General features: G+C 38.7%; 2 protein-coding genes across 9 annotated transcripts in view; one reads left to right on the top strand and one right to left on the bottom strand.

Moving 5' to 3' along the window:
* Positions 1-5,944, bottom strand: part of RCBTB2 (RCC1 and BTB domain containing protein 2) — a 36,436-nt gene extending 30,492 nt beyond the window's left edge. For 5 of the 8 annotated variants that reach the window (XM_033843667.2, XM_073795197.1, XM_033843670.2 and 2 more), the window contains exon 1: positions 5,805-5,944. The gene's annotated coding sequence lies outside the window, so the exon portion shown is untranslated. Of the gene's footprint in view, positions 1-2,481; positions 2,593-5,663; positions 5,781-5,804 lie in introns of those variants that run through there. The other 3 variants (XM_073795196.1, XM_019936585.3, XM_019936584.3) reach the window with 3 other exon arrangements.
* LOC141277101 (uncharacterized) lies at positions 1,877-16,202 on the top strand. The gene is made up of 5 exons (XM_073795487.1): positions 1,877-1,951; positions 5,229-5,920; positions 6,371-6,428; positions 8,611-8,762; positions 14,807-16,202. Exons 1-3 carry the CDS (start codon positions 1,877-1,879, stop codon positions 6,387-6,389), a joined length of 786 nt encoding a protein of 261 aa, XP_073651588.1. The 3' UTR covers positions 6,390-6,428; positions 8,611-8,762; positions 14,807-16,202.
* The last annotated feature ends 512 nt before the right edge of the window (positions 16,203-16,714 follow it).

The following is a 16,714-nucleotide window of genomic DNA, read 5'->3' as shown; positions in this document are numbered from 1 at the left end:
AGTGTATCAGAACGTGTTTTTTACTTCTTGTCTTAACCTGCTTACAAATTTCCCCCTTTTCTGCACAGGAGGGAGACCCAGGGCAGAGGCTGGCATTTGTATTGGGAAGCTCTTCTTCATGGTGACAGTGTCATGGCATAAGATCATCCCATATGATACGTACTGTATGTTGCTTTATTGTTTTTTTTCCTTACGTGTGTTTTGGGATACATGACTTGGCTCATATATATACTTAATTACTCACATTAAAAAGTGCCTTGTGTTTTGAAAAGTAGTTTCTTATGCATTTCCTCACTTTGTTTCAATGTAATAAAAAGAACTATGTTACTATAGAGTCTTACTGTACTGATATTTGCCTTACAATATAAAAAGAAATGGGAGAATAGGTACCTTCTTCAGCCAGAAGCTCCTGGCACTGACCTCTGCCTTCAGAGGCTCCAAACTGGACACTCAAGAGCCAATGTTCCAAGTTTTTGCATGAGTAATTTTCTTTTTTCTTTTTTTTTCTGGCCATGCCATGCAGCATGCGGGATCTTAGCTCCCTGCCCAGAGATTGAACCCATGCCCCCTGCAGTGGAAGCACAGAGTCCCAACCACTGGACCATCAGGGACTTCCCACAAGAGTAATTTTCAAAACCAAATATATATCAACTAAGGTAATCTTTTGCATGACATTTCCTATTTTGACTGTTTTTCTAAACTTGTAGAGTTCAGTAATTTATTTCCATATTATCCCTGTTTGGGACAGATAATTTCTTTTCGTACATATTGTATTTTGAGAGTTTTCCCTATACTCTTAATAACTACACAGTTGAAGATCAGTGGACAAGATGACAGTCTTTCAGTAACTGAACAAGATAAACATACCCATCCCTAATCCTCTTAAAGAACAAATAATTCATTTCCCTGTACAAAGCATATAATAAGCAGTCTCTACATGTTATTAATGGTAATCAGTATTAATCAGTGTGTCTGCTAATATGACAATGTGTCGTATTACTTAATAATGCTTCTGACCTAAATGAGTTAAACTGATTATAGGACATTCATTTGCCTAATTCATTCAACAAACATTGACTTAGTGCCTGCAGTGGGCACTAAATTGAAAGCAAATACATAAAAAAAAAAAGAAGTAACTTGGAGCAAAAGGATATCCAGCTGGTAGCTGCCTGTGTCAATATTACCCCAACCCAGTAGTATGCAAAGGCCTTAAGAGCTAATAAACTAGATACACTGTATCTGAGAGAAGGCATTTTCCATGGAAATTGTTCTCTTGCAATTAACTAGAAGCTTCTAAATGCTGGTATCTGTTTTCTAAAAGTGATCCCAGAAGGAAAAAAGGAAGAATTTTTGCAGAGAAAGTCCAGTGTCATGTATATTTTAAAATTCAACTTAACAGTATGAGGTCAAATCTAAAGCTATGCTTGAGACACATAATGTATAGAAAAGTTTTCTTGCAATACATAACTCAATGCTCTCAACAAATTCTCCCATCTGGGCAACACAGTTGATGATGCTTTTATAATCAAAGAAACAAGGCATGAAGGAAAACCAATGTCTTTTAGGACACCAGCATACAGTTTACAGTATCAGTGTGTTAACGAGCTCCAGACCAAGTACATGTCAGTGGGATAATGAGGGTTCCCACCTATATGCTTAGCTGAGTCATTAAATGGTATGTCATCAGAAAGCTAGAAATAATATAAATACGTATAAATGTAATATAAAATAATTAAACATGATCCCAATTATCGCTTGCAAAAAAGGATGATAGGCATAATTTACCTCCACTTGAATGAGCTGCCATAAGTCAATGACAAATAACAGTAAGATACCCTACACAGCTGCTAACTAAAGTGGGACAATTATAAACAGGATGGACAAAACTAAAAAACTAAAAGCCGAACTAAAACTAAAGCACAACCTCAGTGGGAATGGTATTGCCATATGTGTATGATAAACAGCAAACTGACTTATGAAACACAGAAACATAGTTGCTATTTTAATGATTTCACTGTACAAAGGTTTCCAAACTTCGCCAAGAGTGATGAAGTAGAGCTTTAATCCAAACCAAAGTTGCATTTAGTTCGAAAATATTACTGAGCTCATTAAAGTTGGTCTTTTCGGCCAAGCACAGCAAAAAGTGTCACTTTCAAATACGAAAAATAATCAACGTAAACTATACAAATATTTTTAGATTGTTATACTAGCCAAAATGAACTGATACTTGAGACATTTGTATATCCATTTGAATTTTAGATTCTTATATATCTAATACAATTTTTTTAAAGCCCTTAACATGCCTATTAAATAGAATACTAACTGTTAACCATCTCTGCCCCACAATGTAAATATTCATTCAACATGGTAGCCCCTCTTGGCCTTGGCTCATTTCCATTTATGATTCAAACTGTTCAGTCAAATACATTCAGCGTAATACAGAACATATTATAATGGGGTCACAATTCATGATTTACTCACATTCTGGTATTTGTCAATGTCTTGCTCCCCGGGGAGACAGAGGTACTATTGGGTTGGCCAAAAAGTTCGTTCGGGTTTTTTCCATAGAATGTTACGGGAACACCCAAACGAACTTTTTGGCCAACCCAATAGATATGAGCTCAGGTTAGATTAGCAAGGCTGAAGACACATAGAAGACACACCCCAGTGTCACAGGCATGCTGAAAGAAACTACTACACCTTAAATTCCCTGGAGACTTTCACGTTAAGATGAGGTCACTGTGTGAATTAGACACATGTTCCTTCTGGATAATGAAAGCGAGAAGGATCATATCAGCCTTCCATTGAAGGACACTATGAATATCCCTTTCAGGGAGGGAAGCTATTTGCTCCTTTTAAGTAAGTATCCTCATTTAGCCCTCCATTTTCATGAAAAGGAGTCCCTGATGCCAACCTACAACGCTGATCATTCCATTCCATCATTCCATTCTCTTCCAAAGATATTCTCATATCTCTTTCCTGGTCAATTTTGATTTATAGTAAGTCAACTCCAGTAAACCTCAAAAGTAACAGCATCTTAGGGGCATTTTAATTTCACTTTAACCACGTGATAAAACCAAAATTAAATATGACAAACTGCTAAAGTCATAAGCAAATCCCATGGGTACTCTACATTTATAGTTTTAGATTAATAGCTTTTGATATTTAAACACAGTGTTTGTAATCCACTTAAGTAAAGGACCCAAAGGGAAAAACACTTCACTTTCTAAAATTGTTCCTATCAGCCTCTTTCACTAAGCATCCTTTAATTACGGAGTGCAATTTGGCTAGGCTTGTCTGGTTCCTTCAGAAATCTCAAAGAGCAATAATTTAGTAACTTAAAGCATGACATCATACCAGGTGAATCTTCAACACAGTTCCAAATAAAGAAAATCAACAACCACTCTTAGAAAACAACTTCACCTAGTCATCCACAGTCAGCGGGACATTAAGAAGCAACTGCAAAGTGCAGTAAAACGTGAAGAAAATATACATGTTTTTTTTCAACCCATCTGTAGTATTCGTTTGGCCAGTCTTTTCCATTCAAGAGCCCAGTCTCTTCATTTAATTTGCTGCATTAAAGTAAAATCCTGAATAATGTGAACTTTTTGGAAAAAATATTTTTTCACCTATATACTACAAAGGACAGTTACATTTGTCACAATGGACATGCTGTGGGGCCCCATGAAACACATAGCAGAGAATGGTAAAACAAACAAAGTTCTCCCAGAAAGATACTGAATTCTAAAAACCAGTTCTCCATCATGAACATCACCTTCAGTTTATCCTTCAGACCCACCATAACCATGCTGTTGAAAATTGCAAGGCACACCTGTACTCAGTCCCCTTTCTCTGCTCTCCTTTTTTCATTTTTTATGGCACTTATAATTTTCTAACCCAATAAATAATTAATATGTTTACTGTTAATCATGCTTTGCTAGAATGTAAGCTCCAGAGGGAAGAGATCTTTGTCTATTTTGTTCACTGACATACTCTAAACAGCTAGACAACCTGATACAAAGTGGTCACTCAGTAAATGTTTTTTGAATGAATGAATGCACACTGCGACTTCAGTATAAAGTACTTCTGGAGCCAAATACCAATTTCATTTATACAGTTAACAAATATCTACTGAGCTGCCATTATGGGGAAGACAGCACATACACATACAAATCCAGAGTATCAGATAGTGATAAATGCTACAAAAGCCAAATAGAGCAGGATAAGGAGATGGACAGTGAGAGAAGTGGCTCTTTTAGATGAGGCAGTCATCTCTGAACTGATGGCAATTAATCTGAGATCTGAATGACGTTGGGTGCCATGCAGATTTGGGTGGAGGGGGAAAGTGAGCTTTGAGCATCGAGAAAATAGCAAATGCACAGGCCTAAGGGTGGAGGCCGGCTTGGTAAACCCAGTAACAGCAGTTAAGGCCTGCGTGGAAGGAGTGGGGTGTGCAAGAATATAGCATTCCACCTGCCTTTACCTACTACTTAATAACGTGTATATTGCCTAGTGCCCTGGTTAAGAGAGATTACATTTCACCTTTGAGTACTCAGATTCTCTGATAGTTAAGGGCTTCTTCTATTCTAGCCTCCAAATGTCCGTATCATCACATCATATAAGATTACAAAGCACACAGTAATGACGTTAAAAATCATTCCAAGAACATCCCCAGGAGTCACGAAACTGACTTAAGTACCACTGCCCAGGAAGGTGTAAAGCCAAGCAGGAACGTAGTACTAGAAGGGTGCAAAGCCAGGAGGCTCAATAAACATTAAACAGGGACTGTCAATTCCCAGTCTGGGGGAAAGAGCGTCGTTTCAATTAAGTCGCCAAGCGCGGCATCAGGCAGCTCTACGACATGCATTTTGTTACAGTCCTGGGCTCTAACTGTTCCGACTTATTATGTAATTTCCCAAAGAACAAAAGCAAAAAGTTCACTCTGAACTAGCCTTCCAACTCAGGCAGGAAGTTCTTTCTCGGCCAGGGCAGAGCACTTGGAAAGTTTTCAGCGTCTGAAAATCCCTATTTCCGGGGCTAAGCAGGGTAGTATCTTCCAGCTTAAAATAAAGATTTATGGTGATTTCTCCCCATCCCTCCACAGCAGTTCGAAAACAGCTTCGCCGAGCTTAGTCAAACTTTCTGCGCTATCCCTCGACATCAAGACCAAATGTCGAACGCGTAATAATGAGTTTAGCGAGCCGTGGCCGGAAGCTGGGTGAATATAGATACACAGAACGGGAGCCGAGGGTCTAGGCGACATAAATGAAAACAGCAGCCTAACGAGGTCGGAGAGTGCGAAAAGAACTCCGAGGCAGGTGCCTCCCCTGCGCTGGCCGAAGGAGGAGAGGCCTCCAAGAAGGCAACAGCCCTGGTGCGAAGCCAGAGACAACCTTCGCGGCGGCGCGCCACTTCCGCCAGGCAACTCACGCATGCGCAGCGCCGCCTCGGCCCGCAGCCTGGGTCAAAGTACAATCCGGGAGCCGCGCGCCCAGCCCCAGCCAGCGACTTTGCGCACGCGCGGCGACACCTCGGCCCTAGGCCTGGGCGAGGGTGTCGCTCCAGAGCCCCACTCCCAGCCCTCGCCAGACGACCTGCGCACGCGCGGAGACGCCTGGGCTCGCGGCGCGGGCGGGGCTGTCGCCCCAGGGGCTACTCCTCACCGAAACCTCGCCCGGAGCTCGGGCGGCGGGGGCGGTGTGGGGAGAGGTGGCTCGCCGCTGGGGAGGTCTGAGAGCGGCCGGCTTCTAGCCTGGCTTCCCCCCCCCCCCCGCGACTTCCTACGCCATCCCCTATGTCCTTACCACAACGCAGGCCCGAGCCACATCCGCTCCGCCTCCCAGGTCGCCGTTACTGCCCGCCGCCGCGATGAGTTGGCGCCTCCCCTTGAAGTAGCCCGGCCTCGGCGGGACGCGCTCGGGTGACCGACCGGGGAGGGAAAGAGGAGGGGTGCACGCCCGTAGGGAGGGGAGGGGAGGGGGCCGGGCGACGGCGCCTCGCCCCTCCTCTCCGCTGCCCCCTGCCGCCCCCTGCCGCCCCCGCCCCTTTCTCGCCGACTGTCTCGGCTCCGATCAGACCCCTAGGAGTGGACACTAGCTCTCCCGCTGGGTCCATCTCCGCCGTTTCCCCGGGGATTCCGCCGTGGGAAACCCCCACCTTCTCCAGGGTTCTGGTCCCCAGAGTCTTGGGAATTTGGAGATGCCTGACCCGGAAGGGTGAGGCGCGCGGATGATGCGGCAAGCTCTTACACAGTCCCTCTCCCCCCGTCTGTGCCAGCTTTTCTACTGGTGGTCCCTCCATCAAGGAGCTCAGATCACTTCTCGCCACGGTTTCCCTGCTTTCCCCTCACTGCTGTACCTTTCTAATACAGAGGCCGAAATAATGAGTGATGGGTGCTGAAGGGATGACCTGCCTACCTGGGGACCAAGGTCTTCTGGAACAACCGCACTCTCTCTTTATTAATTTGCAGTGATTTCTTGTATTACACTGCACTTCTCTTGGCCTTAGTAGATTTTAGTAAAATGCATCACAGCCTGATAATGTGCAATAATTTCTCCCACTTTACTACACTTACGTCGGCCCCAGTGGGTTTTGGTAAAATGCTCCACAGCTGGTGTTATTAGCTGTTCCTATGGAGTAAAGCTGACTGCTTTCACACTGGCTTTTTAATGACGCAGGTTCAATGTTCAAATGATTTGCCAAAAGTAGAACAGCTGGATGGAATAACTGATTTCAACCCAGAATGACCATGTCAGTCTTTTGTTTGGTCTGGCTTTTGTCATTTCATTGGAAAAGCATCATTCCAGAATGTCTAGCTGCTTTTATGGCAGCTGCTATAGTTGGCAGATAATTATGTCTATCAGCGCATAGTCCTTTGAGCCCCAGAAGGAGGCTTGCATTTATTCGATTTTATAGGATATAAGCCGGGCAGAAATCTAACATGCACGGCATTGCATACGAAGAACTTCTCCCCCGAAACAATGTTATCCTTTGGCCTTTTAATGTAAACTGTGATATAGCCATAAGTGAAAGGACAGCTTAGAGTTTTCATTCGAAAAGGATAATCAGAAGGAGCTCCTTCAACAGTATTTATCTAAGGCGGAGGGTGGCCAGACTAAGGAGAGTAGTCAGATGAGGTGGGGTTATCACTTAAACATACCTTCCTTATACAACAATTATTTGTGATATGTCTGTCTCACTAGATTGTGAAACTCTTGAGGGCACAGATCATGCCTTATTAATACCTGTATCACAAAATGCTTAAGAATTGTTTGTGGAATCAAATTGACATTGATTATGTGCCTTTAGTTCCTCAAATATGTTTTCCTACTGCATTAAAAGACCTAAATAGGAGCATGAATCCATAGTCTACTTTCATTTTGGATGATTTGTGCCAGTTCTGGGCCTGACAGCCTGGATAGACGCACCTCTTAAGTGTGGTTGATACTAATCCAGATAGGCTTTAAGTCACCTTTTCTTATACCCTGATCAACCAGTTTTCTTCTTCCTCCTTTCCTTGTGGCAAAGCAGCATAACGCTGAGTCCACGTTAAAAAATCACTTATTTTTCCGTTCAGGAAAAGACTTTTCCTCTGATCACCATCAAAGCTAAAATTCATCATTAAACAAGTTTAGGAATTCTTTCTAATTCAAACATTCAATATTTCCTTCCACTTTGTCCCTGTATCCAGACTACATTATATTTAAGGCATTTTAAGGGATTTGAGTCACCATTTAGAGAGCAAAATTATAGAAAACCACTTTCATACAAAATGTCACACATAATTTACAAATCAACCTGTATAATAATCCTTTCCCTGCAGAAATAATGTGCTTTACAAATTAGTATTTATTTTTTAAAATTAGGGTATTCTTAAGATAGATACTTCTTAAAAGTCCTGAAGTTTTTAGTCCTGAGATTACTCCTAAATGATGAAAAACGAAAAGACAGTTTATAGCATAGACTTTCTCTGATATCTACCACTGAAACCAATTGCTAATGGGGAACTTAATGTTAAGATGTGATTACAGCAAGAATGATCAGAACAGAGGATTCAACAGGTGTAGTCCTGGAATATAGAACAGGAAACTTCCTGCAACAAATCTGACCCCTAGAGCAGCTGGAATGTGGGAAGAAATTGTTAGAATATCTCTATTTTTATCTAAATTAAGAAATCAAACTTTACTAGTATTTAATATGGAGACTGACAATACTGCATATATTTTGTGATCAGAGTACATGATCAAAAATGTGTAGAAAAAAAAATGTGTAGAAACCAACTTCCTTAGAATACCATCAGCTCTGCAGGCAGGCATCTGATTTCACCACGTTTTGAATTTAAGTAATATCTTAAATACAATAATTTGGATTTATATAACATTTTAAATATTACAATCTTGAAATATATATAATATTTCGTTTTACCTTTATATTAACTTTTACTATGCAATAAGTAAATGTTTATTGTTTAGTCACTTTTAACATTAGACATTTATTCAGCAAATCTTGGTAATTTATATAATGTTTCTTTGCAGTAACTGTAGCTTTTTACCATCAGATTTAGAAAATCATAGAGCTGAGAGAGATTAAATATAAATCTTCATTTTATAGATGCTGTGATTGTGAAGTAAGTTGTCTCAAGTCCTTGGAATCGTAGTTGCAGTGCTTCTTCCAATCCATCCTGCCACTCGTAGGACAAATAGCAGGATTTCGTTATCTACCACATGAACGATAACAGCAACGCCATTGAACAAGATGCGAAGGTACAGGTACTTCTCATAGGACTCTAAGTAGAAGAAATTCTTTTTAACTTTTTACTTTAAAATAATTATAGATTCGCATGAAGTTGCAAAGATAGTACAGAGAGGTCCCATGTGCCTGCCCCATTTTTCCCCCAGTTATATTTTGTAAGTGGAGGAAATTTATCAGTTAATATGTTTGTTCTCAGAAAAAGCTCAAACTGATAGGTTTAACAATGAGAGCTACAATTTTTTAAGCACCTATTTTATGCCAGCAGCTTTACCTATATTACCTCATTTAGAGCTTACAACAGTCCTGTAAGGCAAGAGGTTATCCTCAGTTTACAGGTAAAGCAACTCAGATTCCAAGAAATTAAGTCACTCCTATCAACTCTCAAGGCCAGATCTTCCTGCCTTGCATGTTCCACTTTTTCCACATTATGGACAGTTGAAGGTCATACATTCCTTACACTGTATTCCAGCTGAATCCTGACAATTATCTAACAATAAAAACATTTTCTGTATTATTATCATTTTTTAAAAATTGTGTGAGTATTTTCTCAGAAGTTAAAACTGTTTCTTTTTAAAAAGAATGGATATATATGTATATGTATATGTATAACTGATTCACTTAGTACACCTGAAACTAACACATTGTAAATCAACTAAAAATTTTTTTTAAAAACTGTTTCTTTTTAGAAAATCTGTGTACAAAAGAGTGTGTTTCATTAAATATTTCCATTTTACTTGGGACCAATAATTTTCCCCAGGGAGTTCAAAATTAAAAGCAGGAGGGAAAGATCACATGTAAGTTCCTTTCCAAAATCTTTGATTACTTTGATCTATTGACTTAGTATTGCTAAATTCTTTGAACTAGAAACTTTTACTCTGAGACATTATAGGTCACTATTTTAGAGATTAAAATTCCCATCACCACATCTGTCAAGTTTATCTACTGTCTTAGTTCTGGTTGCTTTAACAAAGTACCATAGAATGGATGGTTTATAAGTAATGGAAACTTGTTTTTCACAGTTCTAGAGGCTGGAAGTCCGAGATCAAGGTGCCAGGAGTGTGCAGTGGGGAGGATGGTGAGCCTGGGGCCAGGGGGACCATGTTAAGGCTCTATTGCATCAGCCCAGGCAGGACACAAGGAGTCCTTGAACTCAGTGTGACAGTGGGGTGGGCTTAAAGACCGAGGACAAGATGGATTTGAGAAGATTTTGAGAAAATATTCACATGGTTTTCCATAATAATAGGTCAAAAGACTGCAGTATAGTGTAGACATGGCTTTTTTATGCACTGGGAAACCAAAGAATGCATGTGACTCACCTTATTGCAATATTTGCTTTATTGTGGTGATCTGGAACCCAACCTCCAAGGTATGCCTAAGTGGGTTGCATGAGTTTTTTGGTTTCCCAGTGCATGTAAGGGTTGTGTTTGCACTGTACTGTAGTCTATTAAGCGTGCAATAGCATTATGTCTAAAAAATGTACATACCTGAAATAAAAAATGATAAAAAAAATGACAAACATCATCTGAGCCTTCAGTGAGTCATAATCTTTTTGTTGATGGAGGGTTTGAAATACTGTGAGAATTACCAAAATGTGACACGAGACACGAAGTGAGAAAACGCTGTTAGAAAAAATGGTGCCAATAGACTTGCTCAACAGAGTGTTGCCACAAACCTTAAGTTTGTAAAAAAACACAGTATCTGCGAAGCACAATGAAGGTGTAGTACATTTAAAAAAATAGGTCAAAGCAATAGGAATGTTTTGATTGATGCTGAGAACATCTTTGATAAAATTCAATTGTCAATATTCATTTTTGATAAAAGAAATTTTGCTAAATGGCTACATACACACACTGAAAACTAGCTTCATGTTTAATGGTGAAACCCTAACAGCATGTCCATTAAATATAGTAATACAGTGGTGCTACTTATCTCTAATTAATGCTGTAATGCTATTCTGGAAGTACCAGCGAATGCAGTTAGATAAGAAAGTAAAGTAAGGAATATCGAAGACTGAAAAGGATACAGAAAATTTACCATTATTTATAGATGATGCAGCTAATGCAATTAGATAAGAAAGTAAAGTAAGGAATATTGAAGACTGAAAAGGATACAGACAATTTACCATTATTTATAGATGATGCAACTAGATTTTTTGGCTAAGGGGTGCTCACAGCCTCTTTTCCCTAACTCATTGTTCCATTCCAGTTTTTGGATTGATCTAGTTCAAAGGCACTTTACAGTTGCCTGCCCCCAGAGAAAGGAGCTGTTATTGTGCCATCCTGTCTAGTGGGAGGCATTGAGAGTGGCTCTTGTGGCTCCATTTTTTTAAGGCTTGAGAAAAAAAAGTCAGAGCTTCCTCTTGTGAGACAGCCAACATACTAACTCCATTTGTGACTTTACATTCCTTGTGCCTGAAAGGCAAGCTCAGTGAGAATCCAATTGCCCCAAGTATTGTAGCAAATGCTTTTTTACTCTAGTACATGCTTCTCCTGGCCAAGTGCTCTGGCTTGTCCTTAGCCCGCATTGCAGGGGCAAGAGCCAAGATCCAGGACAGGTTTCAGGGCCTACTTTGGTTCTGTCATGTAGGCATATACAGGGTAATGGTGTAGCCTGATCTCCCTGAGTTCAACACTAGCGCCCAGGGCAAGTTATCAGATAATAACAGTGATCACTTGCCTTGCTTTGTTTTTCTGTGCACGTGCATGTACTTTTCTTGGGGACCTTAAAGAAAAGCAGGTCAAGAGCTGAATTTGAGTTTTTCTGGATCTCTTTGTCAACCACCACCTTAATTGCTCTTACTTTTGGCATGACCAAAATATACCTTGAAAACCCAGGAATATAAACTGAAAAACTTTTAGAAATTATAGAGTTTAGTGACGTGGCCAGTTACAAACTCAATATACAAAAATCAGTTAGAAAACTATAAAACTACTGAGACAGAGGAAGGCAAAATTGAGAGGAATACTGTTTTTTTATTTTTAAATTTTTAATTTATTTTTTAACATCTTTTTTGGAGTACAGTTACTTTACAATGTTGTGTTAGTTTCTGCTGTATAACAAAGTGAATCAGCTATATATATACATATATCCCCATATCCCCTCCCTCTTGCACCTCCCTCCCACCCTCCCTATCCCACCCCTCTAGGTGGTCACAAAGCACCGAGCTGATCTCCCTGTGCCATGCGGCTGCTGCCCACTAGCCATCTATTTTACATTTGGTAGTGTATATATGTCAATGCTACTCTCTCACTTCATCCCAGCTTACCCTTCCCCCTCCCTGTGTCCTCAAGTCCATTCTCTATATCTGTGTCTTTATTCCTGTCACCTGCCCCTAGGTTCATTAGAACCTTTTTTTTTTTTTAGATTCATGTATATGTGTTAGCATTCGGTATTTGTTTTTCTCTTTCTGACTTACTTCACTCTGCATGACAGACTCTAGGTCCATCCACCTCTCTACACATAATTCAATTTCGTTTCTTTTTATGGCTGAGTAATATTCCATTGTATATATGTGCCACATCTTCTCTATCCATTCATCTGTCAATGGACACTTAGGTTGCTTCCATGTCTGGCTATTGTAAATAGTGCTGCAGTGAACATTGTGGTACATGACTCTTCTTGAATTATGGTTTTCTCAGGGTATATGTCCAGTAGTGGGATTGCTGGGTCATATGGTACTTCTATTTTTAGTTTTTTGAGGAACTTCCATACTGTTCTCCATAGTGGCTGTATCAATTTACATTCCCACCAACAGTGCAGGAGGGCTCCCTTTTCTCCACACCCTCTCCAGCATTTGTTGTTTATAGATTTTCTGATGATGCCCATTCTAACTGGTGTGAGGTGATACCTCATTGTAGTTTTGATTTGCATTTTTCTAATGATTAGTGATGTTGAGCATCCTTTCATGTGTTTGTTGGCAATCTGTATATCTTCTTTAGAGAAATGTCTGTTTAGGTCTTCTGCCCATTTTGGGATTGGGTTGTTTGTTTTTTTGATATTAAGCTGCATGAGCTATTTGTATATTTTACAGATTAATCCTTTGTCAGTTGCTTCATTTGCAAATATTTTCTCCCATTCTGAGGGTTGTCTTTTCATCTTGTTTATGATTTCTTTGCTGTGCAAAAGCTCTGAAGTTTCATTAGGTCCCATTTGTTTATTTTTGGTTTTATTTCCATTTCTCTAAGAAGTGGGTCAAAAAGGATCTTGCTGTGATTTATGTCATAGAGTGTTCTGCCTATGTTTTCCTCTAAGAGTTTTATAGTGACTGGCCTTACATTTAGGTCTTTAATCCATTTTGAGTTTATTTTTGTGTATAGTGTTAGGAAGTGTTCTAATTTCATTCTTTTACATGTGGCTGTTCAGTTTTCCCAGCACCACTTATTGAAGAGGCTGTCTTTTCTCCATTGTATATTCCTTCCTCCTTTATCAAAGATAAGGTGACCATATGTGCATGGGTTTATCTCTGAGCTTTCTATCCTGTTCCATTGATCTATGTTTCTGTTTTTGTGCCAGTACCATACTGCCTTGATTACTGTAGCTTTGTAGTATAGTCTGAAGTGTGAGAGCCTGATTCCTCCAGCTCCGTTTTTCTTTCTCAAGATTGCTTTGGCTATTTGTTTTTAGATGGGAAGATTCAATAATGTAAGAATGTCAATTTTCCTAAGATAAATTTGTAAGTCTAATGCTATCCTAATAAGAATCTCAATGATATTATTTAAATAATTTAAAAATCCATTTGAAAGTGTGGTTTGGTAGAGCCCTTTTGAAGACAGTTTGACTTTATGTGTTAAATTTGTCCTTTGACTCAATAATCCCACCTTTAGGAATCTATTAATATGAAAAGATGTATGCAGAAGGATGTATGTCACAGCATTTTTATAATTAGGAAAAAATGGAAAACAGCCTATATGTTCTATGACAAACTAATTAGATTAATTCAAGTATGGCAAATACTGTTGGTTGCCTACCTAAAAGCCGCCCTCTCTCCCTTCCTTCCTTCCTTTCTTTTCTTCTTTCTTTCTTTTACTTTTTATTAGGAAAAATTTCAAACATATACAAAAATAGGCAGAAAGATTAATAAGCCCCCAAGTACTCATCATTCAGCTTCAGCAATTAGCAATTCACAGCCAAAATTGTTTTATCAATACTTCTCTCCACCACCACATTATTTTGAAGCATCTTATCATTTCATCTGTAAATATTTCAATGGATGTTTCTAAAAGATAAGAACTCTTTCATAAAAAGCATAACCAAAATATTATCATACTTTCAAAAACTAACATGAATTCCTTGATCATGGGACATCTTTTCAGAGTTCAAATTTTTAATTACCTTCACAAGTACCATATATATTTTTTAACAGTTTCAGTGACTCAGGATTCAAATAAAGTCTACTCATTGCAATTGGTTGATATGTCTTTTAAGTCTCTTTTAATCCATAGGTTCCCTCTTCAGTTCCTTTTGTTTCCTTGAAATTTATTTGTTAAAGAAACCAGGTTATTTGTCCTCTGGATTTTCCAAAATCTGGTTTTTGCTGAATGCACTCTTCATGCTTTTCATAAATTGGCAATCTAGAGTCTTGGTTAGATTTGGGTTCTTCTTTTTTTCTTGGCAAGATGACTTCTTAGATGGTGGCGTGTCCTTCCATCAGGAGGCATGTGATGTTGGATTGTTTCTTTCTGTGAAGTTAGTAATTGTTGATGCTCAATGCCTATATCCATACTATACTGGGCACAGTCAACTGAATTAGATTAACATCTAGTGTTATAAATGGTGATCTCCTAACTCCATCATTTCTCCTCCATTTACTAGCTGGAATACTTTTATAAACGGAAATTACTTTCCTTGATGATTTGGTTTCCCAGTGAGAGCAAGATAAGCATTTAATTCTTTCTCTTAACTTGCTAGTTTACAAAATAATGAGTTGTTTCACTAACAGTCTCCAACGGTGACCAAATGAGTTTGTCTGTCGGTATCATTGTGAATTCATGGGTTTAAACTTGCTTCATGTGTTCCTTCCCTTTTTTCTTGCTCACAGAACCCTGTTTTTGTTTAGGTAGTGATGCAGTCAGTCACAGAGAAGAAATCCTGGCTTGTGTGAGCGCATCATATCAATCCATTCTCATTGGCAGTGTCTGGGGTCGACAGGTGACTAGTCCCCGATGAAGACACTTATGAGGAAGGTCACGCTGAAGAAAGACCTCTCCACCCACTCAGCTGCTCCTTTCTTCTCTTCAGGCTTTTTTCATATTGTCTCATGATGACTTGATATTTGGAGAGCTGCTGCTGAAGCTTGGAATGTCCCAATGGATACACATGATACATATGCACAATTATGAACTTACATTGCAGTTCTAGACTTATTGACAGGGAAAGATATCTATGATATGTTGCTGATATGATATGTAACATTAGAACTATTTACATAAAATTGAACACAATTGTGTATATATGCACCAAGACCTGCCTGGAATTATGTTCATTTAAATATTAAGAGTGGTCATCTCTGAGTAGTGAGATGTTGGTGAATTTCTACTTTATTCCTTATATTTTTCTGTAAGGTTTAAGGTTTAGATTTTAATGTGAATAATCAACTTTTTAAAAAAGTATGATTCTGGGCAATTCTCATCTATCTCATGTTACTTATAATGGATTTTTTTTCCAAACAAATATGTCCCATCATAAAAATTCTTTTTTATAAGACCGCATAACTGGCATCACATGATTTTTCTCCATGGCATAATCATCAGACAGGAAATGTTTTGATTCTGGAATAACATTTCCTGATAAACATTTGTTGGAAACATTTAAGCATTTCCTGATCTGAAAATTTTTGAGATTTTTTTTCTTTGTGTATCTTATTGTTATAATTAACAATACTCTCTAGCCCAGTGGGACAGAATCAACCTGTTGCAGGAAAAAAAAAAAAACTTTGAGAAAAACATGGATTTTATTAGAAAGACATTTTCCAGTCACCAAGAAAATAAAACTGGCACAATTTTCACCTAGTGGTAAAAATAATAAGTAGTCTCCCCGTAGCCTACATTTAAGAAATTTAAATTTCTTTGGCACATTTAATTCTCGAAAGAAATTGCATATGCTAAAAGCCAAAAAGATGTTAAAATCTTTTAGGCTTTAAGAATAGTCTAGGCCTCTAGAGTAAAATTGAAAAAGGGCCTTTCTTCCAGTGATCACTTCGTTATTAAGTAGTGTATTGTTTAGCCTCCATGTGTTTGTATTTTTTACAGATCTCTTCCTGTAATTGATATGTAGTCTCATAGCGTTGTGGTCGGAAAAGATACTTGATACAATTTCAATTTTCTTAAATTTACCAAGGCTTGATTTGTGACCCAAGGTATGATCTATCCTGGAGAATGTTCCATGAGCACTTGAGAAAAATGTGTATTCTGTTGTTTTTGGATGGAATTTCCTATAAATATCAATTAAGCCCATCTTGTTTAATGTATCATTTAAAGCTTGTGTCTCCTTATTTATTTTCATTTTGGATGATCTGTCCATTGGTGAAAGTGGGGTGTTAAAATCCCCTACTATGAATGTATTACTGTTGATTTCCCCTTTTATGGCTGTTAGCGTTTGCCTTATGTATTGAGGTGCTCCTATGTTGGGTGCATAAATATTTACAATTGTTATATCTTCTTCTTGGATCGATCCCTTGATCATTATGTAGTGTCCTTCTTTGTCTCTTCTAATAGTCTTGATTTTAAAGTCTATTTTGTCTGATATGAGAATTGCTACTCCAGCTTTCTTTTGGTTTCCATTTGCATGAAATATCTTTTTCCATCCCCTCACTTTCAGTCTGTATGTGTCTCTAGGTCTGAAGTGGGTCTCTTGTAGACAGCAAATATATGGGTCTTGTTTTTGTATCCATTCAGCCAATCTGTGTCTTTTGGTGAGAGCATTTAGTCCATTTACATTTAAGGTAATTATCGATATGTATGTTCCT

The sequence above is a fragment of the Tursiops truncatus genome, chromosome 18, assembly GCF_011762595.2.
Source record: "Tursiops truncatus isolate mTurTru1 chromosome 18, mTurTru1.mat.Y, whole genome shotgun sequence".
NCBI classification, from domain to species: Eukaryota; Metazoa; Chordata; class Mammalia; order Artiodactyla; family Delphinidae; genus Tursiops; species Tursiops truncatus.
Note: the sequence above shows the minus strand (reverse complement) of the source record. Positions and strands in the feature narration are given on the sequence as shown.